At 42.9% G+C, this 14523-nt stretch overlaps 1 protein-coding gene across 1 annotated transcript; it reads left to right on the plus strand.

Annotated features, from left to right (window-relative positions):
* Nucleotides 1-380: 380 nt before the first annotated feature.
* LOC109778024 (pectinesterase 31) lies at nucleotides 381-4439 on the plus strand. The gene is made up of 6 exons (XM_020336587.4): nucleotides 381-1743; nucleotides 2575-2679; nucleotides 2767-2844; nucleotides 2943-3130; nucleotides 3252-3425; nucleotides 4163-4439. The coding sequence occupies exons 1-6, from the start codon at nucleotides 1471-1473 to the stop codon at nucleotides 4323-4325; spliced, it is 981 nt and encodes a 326-aa protein (XP_020192176.1). The 5' UTR covers nucleotides 381-1470; the 3' UTR covers nucleotides 4326-4439.
* Nucleotides 4440-14523: the final 10084 nt, after the last annotated feature.

A 14523-nucleotide genomic window follows, 5' to 3' on the forward strand; every position in this document is an offset into this window, starting at 1 on the left:
ATCAATCTGCAAAAGAAAGCAAAAATCTTTTTATTCCAAAATCAACTAGACATGAACAGGTATCAAAAGGATGAAGCTAGCCCATTAGACGATAATATTACCTAGGATTTTTCCAAGATTTCGAGAATAAAAGCAGGAGAACCATCCTATCTAGATTCTTGGTATCAGGTGTTGCCCTTCTAGATCGAGAGGCGGTTAGCGCTTGCGAATTTAGTGAGCAAGATTTCGAGAATAAAAGCAGAAGAACCATCCTATCTAGATTCTTGGTATCAGGTGTTGCCCTTCTAGATCGAGAGGTGGTTAGCACTTGCGAATTTAGTGAGCAAGGGATGATGCCGCTGTTGGAGGTATATATAGCTAAGATTTTCCCCTGTATTAGTGATTTAGCGGTGATTTTCTCGGGGTTTCCACTGCCTTATATCACGGGATGTTAGCAACGACCATAGAAACCCAGTTCCCTATCTCTCGGTTGAGTTGAAGATCTATGAGAGTTGGACCCTCATATCCCTCTTCCCCTTTGTTTGAATCTTATATTCTATATTTCTATATATCTAAATAGTTGGTCCCCATTCTCTCAACGTGAAGTCCCGCACAACACCAAATATGCTACATTATCATCCACTAACATTATTTTTATAGTACATGCATTCCTTAATTTAATTATTACAACTCCAATGATTTAGCGTGCATGTGTACTCTTTGTTCACACATAATTACTTCTAAAAAATAATAGCTTTTGATTTAGGTCATTTCATTGACACACAATTCATCCAAAATTAATATTTAAATTCTCGCAACAACACGCGAGGAAATCACCTAGTTTTCATGTCTCTGAACCAACCCATGAGACTTGAACTCCCACCCCCTCAACTCCTATTTCCCATCATCAACTCCCATCCAAACGCGAATCTGCTAGTAACCAGGCTACTCTCATGGATTAGAGGACAATCAACCCATTTCTTCCCCTCCCCTTGCTCCCTTTGCCTGCCGCTCGGATAGTCGGCGGCGGGGAGGACAACCCCGGTCCCTTGGCTTCGGCTGATAGTTTATGTTAGATTATTTTAGTCCTTTTTCAAAAGGCGCTCGGAACAAACGACGACGTTGTTTCTTCGTGTTTGTGAGCGTCTGCATCCGTACTGTGTTTAAAAAAAATCGAATCATTTCGAAGAAAGATTTTGTTCCTTCGACAAGGGAAGTGAAGAAAGTCAACCCACCCTGTACAAAAAGCAGACAAGTAAGAAACCTCAAGCTGCCCGCTGCATTCAAAGTCAAACCCACCGTCGCCTCGGCCACCAGATCGCTCCGGTTTCGTTCGCCTCTATAACAACAGCTCCCCGTTGCCTCTGTCTCTCCCTCGCTCACACGCACACAGGTCCCGGTCCACACTTTCAGCCGCTGTTACACCAAACAGCGCACGCGCGACCAAGAACCAGCCCACCGACGACCGCGCGCGCGGCCATCCATCCATCCATGGCGCAGCCGCACAGGCGCGTGCTCCGCGTGGCTCCGCCGGGCTCAGCAGGAGGGAGCGGGGACGGGGAGGCGTTCCCCACAGTGCAGGCCGCGGTGGACGCCGTGCCGCTGGGCAACAGGGAGCGCACCGTCATCCGCCTCGCCCCGGGGGTGTACCGGGAGCCCGTCTACGTCCCCAAGACCAAGAACTTCATCACCCTCGCCGGCGCGTCCGCCGAGGCCACCGTCATCTCCTGGGACAACACAGCCACCCGCATCAAGCACGCCCAGGTACTCCCTAGTCCCTACCTCCTTCCTGCTCGATCAAATTCCCCTGCGGTAATTGGATTGCTGCCTCGGGATCTCATTCACCTGCTTGCAAGATTTGCTTCCGTGTCACATGCTTACATCGCCAAATGCTTTTCTAAGCTCATGGGTCTGCTCTGCACTAACAGGCCTACTTTGATATGCTTTGGTTCATCCCTTCCCCGTTGACATGATTAACAGGCCGGTAGATAGTAGATTATTACAAGTCATTTTCTATGTTTGATGAAAATTTATAGGTATAATATCGAGTGCGTCATACCCTTCATGACTACTTCCATTCTATGATCTTATAATGTGTTGAAGATGGACAAGTGTGTAATTTAAGCAAACTAAGGATTATATTTCATATAGTAATTAATGTCTATGCTTCGGAAAAGGAAGAAGTCAGGTGCAGATAAGTTTTAACCTAAATTTGACTTCACAGTTTTGCTAAATGTTTAGGCCGCGCTTGGAATGTCTTTTCCAGCCGGTTACACTTAAAATACGGCCCTGTAAACAAAACCGGTGAGTGGATCACGTGTTTGGAGCGTTGTTTCAGGAACGTAATTATTACTCCGCTTTCCTCCGATACCCCGGTAATGGGCTGGTATGTGATATGCCCCTCAGGCCACCCGATTTACAAATACAACTCGTGCCCTGTATTTAGTTGGAGACCGGTAAAATGCTGGGGTAGAAATTCCCGGCTGTAGGAAATATCCAGCAATCCAATCGGGGCCTTAATTTGTTCGTTCTCCGTCCTCTTAGTAACTCTAGTATCTCTTGAGTTGATCAACTGTACCTTTTACTGTCATAAAGACGTCCAGGGTCATTGGGACAGGGACATTTGGCTGTGGAACAGTTATTGTCGAGGGAGAGGATTTCATCGCAGAGAATATCACGTTTCAGAACTCAGCTCCCCAGGTAACTGGTTGTTCACCTATTCTCCTTGCATAAAGAGATGATCATGCAATGGGTGTGGGAAGCTGATGTATTCTGGTTGTGATACAGGGATCCGGGCAAGCAGTCGCAGTCCGGGTAACAGCAGATAAGTGTGCCTTCTATGGTTGTCGGTTCCTTGGTTGGCAGGTACGCATATTTCTTCACCTCCAGGTTAGATCACTGCATTAATCAGAATAATAAGCAGCATTACTTATCTGATTTTAACTTGGACTTAAATCATGCAGGATACATTATATTTACATTATGGAAAACAATACCTAAGAGACTGTTACATTGAGGGTAACTGTGACTTCATCTTTGGTAACTCTATTGCCCTTCTGGAACATTGCCATATACATTGCAAATCAGCGGGATTTATTACTGCCCATAGTCGGAAATCCTCTTCAGAGTCAACTGGCTATGTGTTCCTAAGGTGAGTTATCCCATGCTCATTCTTAGATCTTGTCAGCTTTAGTTAGCTCATCACTAAGTTTGGTATGTAGCTTGAGCATTTCAGTATGCCATATCTTACGCCTGCTTGTTGTCACACTCAGGTGTATTATTACAGGAAACGGAGAAGCTGGATATATATTCCTGGGTCGGCCATGGGGGCCCTTTGGGAGGGTTGTCTTTGCGCACACTTTTATGGATCGCTGTGTTAAGGCCACTGGGTGGCATAATTGGGACAAATCTGAGAATGAAAGAACCGCTTGCTTCTATGAGTACAGGTACTGGATTTATCAGATATAGTAATTTTCGTCCGATTTATATGAACTCAGATGGTCATATGCTACAATAGAACTTCTGAATGGTCTTGACACTCACATCGAATCCCTCATAGACAATTAAACTTATGCTTCAGGAGTGATTCTAATTGCAATGTTCTTTGCGATTAACAGCTGCTATGAGATGCATGGCATATGTTCCTATGAACGTAGCACATCAAGTCAGGTTGTGCATGGTAAATAGCCAAAAACTGAACCGAATCGAAGTCTGGTTTTTGGTTTTCGTTGCAGTAGCAAAATCCTTCATCACTCTAGGGTCGGTTTGTTCAGTATAAAACTGAAAAGGAAACCTGGTACATTACTGAAGTTCCAAGCCCAGAAAGACTTCCTGCTCCCAGTTTCCCACCCCTCTCCACTGGGCGCTGGGCTTCCTGCAAAATCCTTCGCCGTTTTAGGTTTTATGCTGCTGATCGATATATCATCACATTTTTTAATTTTTTTCAACTTTGGTTAGTTTGGTATGTACCGAAACATGGCCACAGCGGTTTGATATTTACTGAAACAGAATTCTATTTTGCTTCCATATCGTATATACCAAAGTCTTAGTACCGTAATTACCAAAAAAATGTATTTACTGCAAACACCATGTTGACGAACCGAACTAACCAAATTAAAGTAATGCACACTCCTTTTTTTAGTGTGCCACATCGTTAACCTCTTTTGTCACTATTTTTCCGCAGGTGCTCAGGGCCCGGTTCCCGGTCATCAAGCAGGGTGTCTTGGTGTAGAGAATTGCTTGACCTTGAAGCAGAGCAGTTCCTTACACACTCCTTCGTTGATCCAGACCTTGATAGATCATGGCTTGTCCAGATGATGGCGATAAAGATACCAGCTTCAGCGTAGTCTGGTCCCAGGATCCTAGTTCAAACCTCCTTCGTACCCTATCTAGTAAATAAATTTGGGGAGTGTATTATAAGTGTATCACATTTATTCACTTTTGTATCCACGTTCTATAAACCTTGCTTCTATGATTTGGTGAGATGAGCGAGAGGGGTATTTGAATTAGATTGTTGTATTATAAGTGTATTATAAACCACAGTACAATACAACAATCTAATTCAAATACCCCTCTCGCTACGCATGCACCCAGGCCCATACTTGACAAGTCAGTGGCTGGTTTCAAGAACCACCTTCCAATTAGCATCCTTCCTGTGGGTTTGATATCCAGAGCCACCTTTGGGGAGAAAGCAAGGACTATCAACACCCGAAACCGGATCAAAGGTAATCAGTGGGGCTTGAGTGCACGCAACGTGCTCGTCCCCGGTTCGGATGACCGCGTCGAGAGAGGGAGAGGGGGGCTTAGCTAGCTCGAGGCACGAGGTTCGTGGGACATGTGAGCTGCAGCCATTGGCTGCAGCCATTGGCCAAGCACGGCGGTAGAGAGAGCTCGAGGGCGAGCAAGATACAGGGAGAAAAGAGATGCCGACACGGTGGAGAGCTCAAGTGGGAGAGTGGAGGAGCACGAGGTGGTCGGGAGCCTCGACTTGGGTGAAGCTGCAATGCATTGGTCCACTGTAGCATGCTCCAGAGCAAGGACTTGGCCGATGGTATGGCCATAGAAAATGAATAAGGGTTTGAACACTTTGCTTCTGATGAATATAGAAGGGGTCTAAGATGGCTAGGCCAAGCTTAGGGCAGAAGGGTTCATGTTTTTTTAAACCCATGAATGATCGGTATCGGTCAGGAGGAAGTTACGGGAGGGAAGAGAGGTGGAATGAGAGGCTACAGTAAAAGATGGTGAAATCTAGAAAATTTTGAATAGCGCGCTAAGCTCAAACCCTAGAAATATGAAGAAGGTGCTTGAACTGATTTCACTCTTAACTCCACCAAGCTCAGCTCAGTGAAAAAATGATTTGGGATGATAGGGACTGAAGGTAATTTTCTGGGGATTGTAGCAAGAGTTTGGATATAGTACAAATTGAAACCCTAGAAATGACCAGAAGGTGTTCGATCTGATTTTGAGGAAGATGACACATAGTACCATGTGGTGAAAAGTTCATGGGGTGATAAAATGATCCAAAGAGGCTTGGGTAAAAATTTGGAACAAGTATTTCTCCCTATTTAAAACTATTTATGGACTTTTCAAAAAGAATTTAAATAAAATACTCAAATGTCAAACCATTATTTTTGCAGGGAATCATGGTCTTATATATAATAGACCCCATAAATGATTTTTTAAGGAATTTTTTTATTTTAAAAAATAAATACTTTTATTTGAAAGCTCTATTTCTGAATTTTGGCAAAGAAAACGGGTTTATTGCTTGTTGGCCAAAATAATTGGTAATAAATATATTTGTAGGGTTTACCCACATGGCATGATCATTGGGATGAATTAGAGGCATAGGGTTGTAATAGAATGACTATAGGAATTTATATGAATTAAGAGCAATCAAATAACAATCAATTCAATAAAATCCGATAAGATGCAAATCACGGCAAAAGTTTTTTTTGGGGTCCAAATCTGAATTATTGACTTAAGTGATGTGATACAGAACACAAGGAGTGAAAACATATTAGGTGATTCATCAAAACATTCGTAAACCTTGGATATTTGTTGCATTGTTAACAACGAATCACTAAAATCCTTAATAAGTGGTGTACCTATAACAACAAAAAGCTCTAGCCCAAATAACAATATTTTATATTTAGCTTGACCGCTTTGTACAAAATATTCTAAGTGGCACGAGGCTTCGTAAACAACACTGTAAAGAGAGAAGATAGACAATGCCAACCCCTTGGCCTTTGCTACAAAGTGAACCATCAAAATATAATAGACAAACAAGGTTAATATCAATATTATGCCTATTGTTATGTTTAACAATAAAATTAGCAATGATTTGGTATTTCATAGATTTTAAAACCTAAATGATAACGCCCACACGTGTGGCACTTATCAACATTGCCCAAATGCAGTCGATGCCGTTTGATTCATTTGCACGAATATTGCAGCAGTTGCCATCTGGGTCGAGAGCCACGTAAGCACCCAGCGTCGTGTGGGTGTTATCATTTTAGTGCCACACGTGTGGGCGCTCCTCATCTGAATGGACACACGACGCTCACCCGAACGAGTGGGTGAACTGCTCTTCGCCCACAAGACGCTCGCACGGTGATAGATGTCAACTACAGTTGTGCATATGTGGCAACTAGTTAATCATACATGACAACTATGGTTGACCATTCATGGCAACTATGGTTTGACCACGCGTGGCAACTCCGATTAGTTATACATGGCAACTATATTTAATGATATATGACAACTAAAGTTAATCACACATGACAACTACAGTAATTAGACATGGCAACTATAGTTAATTACACATGGCAACTGAAGTTAATCACGCACGCGTCCACGCTCATGGGGTGGGGGTGAGCAGTTGCCACACAGGGTCGTGTGTTCCGTCGCAGTTGTGCCCGAACGTGTGGACAATTTTAATGTTTGCCCAAATAGGGTCGTGTGGGCTGGCTCCTGGGTACGACTGGACGAGTCGTGTGGTCGGTTGTCCATTGTGTCACACGTGTGGCAGTTATCGGCGTCCTTTTTAAAAGGACGTTGATATTCACCACATGACGAACATTAAAACTGCCCACACGTTCGGGCGCAGCTATGACGGCCCACACGACCCTGTGTGGCAATTGCTCAACCCACCCCATGAGCGCGAATGCATGTGTAATTAACTTTAGTTGCCATGTGTAATTAACTGTAGTTACCATGTGTGATTAACTCTAGTTGCCATGTATTATTAAATATAATTGTCATGTGTAAGTAAATTGGAGTTGCCACACGTGATCAAACCATAGTTGTCATGTATTGTCAACCATAGTTGTCTTGTGCGATTAACTAGTTAACACATATGCACAACCGTAGTTGCCATCTATCATCGTGCGAGCATCGTGTGGGTGAAACTGCGAGCGTCGTGTGTCCGTTTTGGGCGAGGAGCGCCCACATGCATGGCGCTAAATGATAACGGCCACACGATGATGGGTGCTTACGTGGCTCTCGCCCAGATGGCAACTGCTGCAATATTCGTGCAAATGAATCGAACGACATCGACTGCGTTTGAGCCATGTTGATAAGTGTCACACGTGAGGACGTTATCATTTAGGTTTAAAAATGCATAAACCAAATCATGTTCAATCAAACCATAAGCTCATCTACCAATTCTCCGCTGAGAATTGGCCAGTTCAACATATATTTAATAACATCACGTTGACAAACTATTAGGCAAACACTAGACATTAAATAATGCATCAACACTTGCGTTTTCTAGAAGACATGCTTGTGAGTTTTTTTTTGGAAATTGTTAGTTGAGGATATAAGAGACGAAGGAGGAAGACGAAGCTCTGAGCCCATGTGACCGCTCATGAGAACGATGTATACAATGTTTGCCTCGGCAAGGGATACTTTCATGTTAATATAGATCGTTAACAGGCTTTCCAGAACACAAACATGCCCTTCTAGAGAAGGCTAGACCGATCACATGTTTAGTTTACAAGCCAAAAATCCTATATAATTAAGTAATTGGTCCCTACAGACATATTTATCTCAACTTGCAACTATATCACCACAACATGCAACCATTCATGCAAAAAGAGTCAAATGTTTCAATTATATTATGGTACCTATATTCAACAGATATTTTATAATTATACATTAGTTATATGGAAATCGGTTTATTCTTATATTATTAATCCAAATATCCATGTTCATATAAATAAGTCTCATTTTTTTGTGGGAAATATAAATAAGTCTCACTGAAATACATTGTAAGAAATACCGGCAACAACATGGGGGGTATCATCTAGTGATCTAACAAGGGGCATGTTTTCCATTAACTCGAGTTTAATCTTTTAGGACATGCACAATTTCTATTTGATAAGTGCACACATGCCTCATTTTTCCTTATTTGGCTCATTGCTTTGAACCAAATACATGAATATTGTCACCATATACAAATTTCCTATTGCTACATTTTTTTCTTCCACTTTTCTATATGATGGATGTTGTTTTGTTTGAAAGCTCATTGCTATAGTTGCTAGTGAAAGGCTAGCTAATATATGTGACTGTAGAATTGCATTGAATAATTGTTGATACAATATTGTGCCGGTACAAGAAGTATATATAAGAGCCAAGCCGCACCTGACCTAGCCTTATTACAAACTGAGTAGGAGTCTTAATCCTAATACAAGTTGTATTCTAACATCCCCCCGCAGTGTCAACGGTAGGCTCGACGACGTTGAGACTGAAACGAATGTCTTGAAACGGAGTAGTCGCTGTCGGTGTCAAAACCGGTGGATCTCGGGTAGGGGGTCCCGAACTGTGCGTCTAGGATCGATGGTAACAGGAGACGGGGGACACGATGTTTACCCAGGTTCGGGCCCTCTCTATGGAGGTAATACCCTACTTCCTGCTTGATTGATCTTGATGAATATGAGTGTTACAAGAGTTGATCTACCACGAGATCGTAATGGCTAAACCCTAGAAGTCTAGCCTATATGTATATGGTAATGAATATATCCTTTCCGGACTAAACCCTCCAGTTTAGATAGACACCGGGGGGATCTAGGGTTTACATGGAGTCGGTTACATAAGAAGGAATCTTCATAGTTAGTCGCCAAGCTTGCCCTCCACGCCAAGTAGAGTCCAATCTGGACACGGTGCGGTCTTTGGCCTTCATGTCTTCACAGCCCATCAGTCCGGCCCATGGATAACAGGCCGGATGCTCGAGGACCCCTTAGTCCAGGACTCCCTCAGTAGCCCCCGAACCAGTCTTCATTAGCGAGGTGCTCGGCACACATATTGTCTTCGGCATTGCAAGGCGGGTTCCCCCTTCAATAATCTCCAAGTAATGTATTCAGCCATTGATCCAATGTCGCCTCCTTGGCTTCCGCACATTAAATAATCTTCGTCCTCCACGTGTCGAGCGAATGTGGAAAGTCAGGGTATTTTTGCGAATAACACCCCATCCACGCGAGGAAGTGCGCCTATTTAAAGGGATTGGATCCCAGATCCATTCAGCGCTACGCAGAAGAAATCCCCAGAGACTGCTTAGGAGAAACCATTCCAGCATGGCTAGCGTTCCCAGCTCCTCCGCTCATCCCGTCCCAGAGAAAGGCGAGTGGGAGAGGTGTTCTATGTCTGATAGCCGATTAACGAAGTTGCAAACACAGGGATTCCTTCCTCATGCAGATCTAGTCCCTGTTCGAACGGGGCTAGCTTCCTTCAATGAGGGGACTCAGGCAGAGGACTTCCCCAATCTGTCCGGGGGAGAGCGAGTGTGTTTTGTCCCTACCTGCTGAGAGGCGTTGGATTTCCAATCCATCCGTTCCTCCGAGGGCTTCTGGAGTACTACGGCCTCCAGCTGCACAACTTCACTCCGGCCTCTATTCTGCACATTGCGGGTTACGTCGCTTTATGCGAACTATTCCTGGGCGTCGAGGCTCATTTCGAGTTGTGGAGGAAGTTGTTCTGTCTCGTCCCGCGCAATCACGAAGGGTCAATATTTGAAGTGGGCGGAGCCGAAGTATGGCGCGTCGCCGATACCGGATATCCATCCGGCACACCAAGGAAGGCACCTGATGAATGCCCTCCGAATGGTTTTATATAGAGGACGTTGCGCTTCCCGACCCGGTTCGAAAGGGTCTTCCTGAATTTGTGCATGTCCCGCTGAAGAAACGCCACAGTTGGCGTCCCCGGAGTCTTGAAGAGGAAGATGGTGCGGAGGTTCGTCAGCTGATGAGCAAGATAAAAGAGCTCACTCGGTTCGGACTCACAGTAATCGAGGTTATGGCGATCTCCATAGCGCGAGGGTTTCAGCCGCTCCAATACAGAGGGCTTCCAATGTGGCACTACAATGGGGAGGACGACGCCTCTCGCTGCGGCCGAAAAGGTCCGGATACCCCTACCGCTTTGGCTAAGATATTAGCCGAACTGTTCAAAGGGGAGGAAAAGGAATTTCTTCGCATCAAACTCAGAGACGGGTACTCTATGTACAACCCTCCCAGTTGGGTAAGGCCCGACCCCTCTGTTTTAACTCCTTCCATCTCCGAATTACCTTTGATAAATTTCTAGTTTGTTTGCTTATGACAGCACTGGCGAAAGGTCACCGAGGGATTTTATAGTCCCGCCCCACAGCCGGAGGACCACAACCGGGAGCTTTGATACGTCTCCGTCGTATCTACTTTTCCAAACACTTTTGCCCTTGTTTTGGACTCTAACTTGCATGATTAGAATGGAACTAACCCGGACTGGCGCTGTTTTCAGCAGACTTTCCATGGTGTTATTTATGTGCAGAAACAAAAGTTCTCGGAATGACCTGAAATTCCACGGAACTTATTTTTGGAAAATATTAAAAATATTGGCGAAAGAATCAAGGCCAGGGGGCCCACCACCTGTCCACGAGGGTGGGGGGCGCGCCCCCTGCCTCGTGGGCCCCCTGTTGCTCCACCGACCTCAACTCCAACTCCATATATTCGTGTTCGGGGAGAAAAAATTAGAGAGAAGGATTCATCGCGTTTTACTATACGGAGCCGCCGCCAAGCCCTAAAACCTCTCGGGAGGGCTGATCTGGAGTCCGTTCGGGGCTCCGGAGAGGGGAATCTGTCGCCGTCGTCATCATCAACCATCCTCCATCACCAATTTCATGATGCTCACCGCCGTTCGTGAGTACTTCCATCGTAGGCTTGCTGGACGGTGATGGGTTGGATGAGATTTATCATGTAATCGAGTTAGTTTTGTTAGGGTTTGATCCCTAGTATCCACTATGTTCTGAGATTGATGTTGCTATGACTTTGCTATGCTTAATGCTTGTCACTAGGGCCCAAGTGCCATGATTTCAGATCTGAACCTATTATGTTTTCATGAATATATGTGAGTTTTTGATCCTATCTTGCAAGTCTATAGTCACCTACTATGTGTTATGATCCGGCAACCCCGAAGTGACAATAATCGGGACCACTCCCGGTGATGACCGTAGTTTGAGGAGTTCATGTATTCACTATGTGTTAAGCTTTGGTCTGGTACTCTATTAAAAGGAGGCCTTAATATCCCTTAGTTTCCGCTAGGACCCCGCTGCCACGGGAGGGTAGGACAAAAGATGTCATGCAAGTTCTTTTCCATAAGCACGTATGACTATATTCAGAATACATGCCTACATTACATTGATGAATTGGAGCTAGTTCTATGTCACCCTATGTTATGATTGTTACATGATGAACCACATCCGGCATAATTCTCCATCACCGATCCAATGCCTACGAGCTTTTCACATATTGTTCTCCGCTTATTTACTTTTCCGTTGCTACTGTTACAATCACTACAAAACCCAAAAATATTACTTCTGCTACCGTTACCATTACTTCCATATTACTTTGCTACTAAATACTTTGCTGCAGATAGTAAGTTATCCAGGTGTGGCTGAATTGACAACTCAGTTGCTAATACTTGAGAATATTCTTTGGCTCCCCTTGTGTCGAATCAATAAATTTGGGTTGAATACTCTACCCTCGAAAACTGTTGCAATCCCCTATACTTGTGGGTTATCAAGACTATTTTTTGGCGCCGTCGCCGGGGAGCATAGCTCTATTCTTTGAGTCACTTGGGATTTATATCTGCTGGTCACTATGAGGAACTTGAAAGACGAGAAAACAAAAATCTATCCCTCAACTACGAGGGGAGGTAAGGAACTGTCATCTAGCTCTGCACTTGATTCACCTTCTGTTTTGAGTAAGCTTGCGACACCTAAACCTGCTTCTGCTATTAATTCTGATATGTCGCATGTTATTGATGATGCCACTTCTTCTATGCATGATACTTATGATGAAACTACTTCTATGCTTGATACTACTATGCCACTTGGTGAATTTCTTGATGAACAACTTGCTAGGGCTAGAGAGAATGAAATTATCGAAACTGATAATTTTGATGATAGTGATAATGAAGACTCTCCCCCTAATAAATATGAATTACCTGTTGTGCCTGAGGGCTATGTTATGGATGAACAAACTAAAAGAGACTTTCTTGCTTGCAATGATAGAAGTGATCTTAAGAAATTATTAGCTAAGCTGAAACAAAAAACTTTGAATGCTAGAATGAAATATGATCCTGCTTATGCTACTTCACCTATCTTTGTTACTGATAAGGATTATGAATTCTCTGTTGATCCTGATATAATTACTTTGGTTGAGTCTGATCATTTTTATGGCTATGAATCTGAAACTGTTGTGGCACATCTTACTAAATTAAATGATATAGCCACCCTGTTCACTAATGATGAGAGAACTCGCTACTTTTATATCCTTAAAAATTTTCCGTTCTCATTAAAGGGTGATGCTAAGATATGGTTCAACTCTCTTGATCCTGGTTGTGTGCGTAGTCCCCAGGATATGATTTATTACTTCTCTGCTAAATATTTCCCTGCTCATAAGAAACAAGCTGCTTTAAGGGATATATATATAATTTTGTGCAAATTGAAGAAGAGAGTCTCCCAGAAGCTTGGGGGAGGCTTCTCCAATAAGTTAATGCTTTGCCTGATCATCCTCTTAAGAAAAATGAAATACTTGATATCTTTTATAATGGACTAACCGATGCTTCCAGAGATTACCTGGATAGTTGTGCTGGTTCTGTTTTCAGGGAAAGAACACCGGATGAAGCTGAAATTCTATTGAATAATATGTTGACAAATGAAAATAATTGGACACTTCCTGAGCCAACTCCTGAGCCTAATCCTAAACCAACTCCGAAGAAAAGAGGTGTTCTATTTCTCAGTCCTGAAGATATGCAAGAGGCAAAGAAATCTATGAAAGAAAAGGGTATTAAAGCTGAAGATGTTAAGAATTTACCTCCTATTGAAGAAATACATGGTCTTAATTTACCGCCTGTTGAAGAAATATATGGTCTTAATTCATCACCTATTGAAGAAACACATGGTCTTGATAACCCGACACAGGTAGTAAAGGTAAATTCTCTCTATAGATATGATAAAGCTGAAATCCCTCCTATTAAGTTTGCTAGCCAATGTTTGGATGAGTTTGATAACTTTATGGCTAAGCAAGAAGATTTTAAAGCTTATTTTGGTAGTCAATTGAAACAAAATGCTTATATGATTGAACACTTCGGTGATTATATGTCTAGAGTTAAAGGTGAACTTAAACTCATTAGTAAACATGCTTCTATGGTTACCACTCAAGCAGAACAAGTACTTAAAGCTCAAAATGATTTGCTCAATGAATTGAATAATAAGAATAATGACTATGCTGTTAGAGTGGCTACTAGAACTGGTAAAATGACTCAGGAACCTTTGTATCCTGAAGGCCATCCTAAAAGAATTGAGCAGGATTCTGAGACAAATAATATTGATGCACCTAGTTCTTCTAAAAAGAAGAAAAAGAAAAATGATAGGACTTTGCATGCTTCTAGTGAGCCTATTTCTGAAACACCTGAGAATCCTAATGATATTTCTATTTCTGATGCTGAAACACAATCTGGTAATGAACATGAACCTAGTGATAATGTTAATGGTGATGTTCATGATGATACTCAACCTAGCAATGATAATGATGTAGAAATTGAACCTGTTGTTGATCTTGATAACCCACAATCAAAGAATCAACGTTATGATAAGAGAGACTTTGTTGCTAGGAAACATGGTAAAGAAAGAGAACCATGGGTTCAAAAACCAATGCCTTTTCCTCCCAAACCATCCAAGAAAAAGGATGATGAGGATTTTGAGCGTTTTGCTGAAATGATCAGACCTATCTTTTTGCGTATGCGATTAACTGATATGCTCAAAATGAATCCTTATGCCAAGTACATGAAAGAAATTGTTACAAATAAAAGAAAGATACCAGAAGCTGAAATTTCCACCATGCTTGCTAATTATACTTTTAAGGGTGGAATACCTAAGAAACTAGGAGATCCAGGAGTACCAACTATACCATGCTCCATTAAAAGAAACTATGTTAGAACTGCTTTATGTGATCTTGGAGCCGGTGTTAGCGTTATGCCTCTCTCTTTATATCGTAGACTTGATTTGAATAAGTTGAC

This window comes from Aegilops tauschii, chromosome 1 (genome assembly GCF_002575655.3).
Source record: "Aegilops tauschii subsp. strangulata cultivar AL8/78 chromosome 1, Aet v6.0, whole genome shotgun sequence".
In the NCBI taxonomy this organism is placed as follows: Eukaryota; Viridiplantae; Streptophyta; class Magnoliopsida; order Poales; family Poaceae; genus Aegilops; species Aegilops tauschii.

Excerpts from the sequence above, each read along its gene's own strand:
- LOC109778024 (XM_020336587.4), top strand. The coding sequence starts at position 1,471 with ATGGCGCAGCCGCACAGGCGCGTGCTCCGCGTGGCTCCGCCGGGCTCA. Across the intron at positions 2,680-2,766 it reads TTCAGAACTCAGCTCCCCAG|GGATCCGGGCAAGCAGTCGC; the intron begins GTAACTGGTTGT and ends GTTGTGATACAG. Across the intron at positions 2,845-2,942 it reads GTCGGTTCCTTGGTTGGCAG|GATACATTATATTTACATTA; the intron begins GTACGCATATTT and ends TAAATCATGCAG.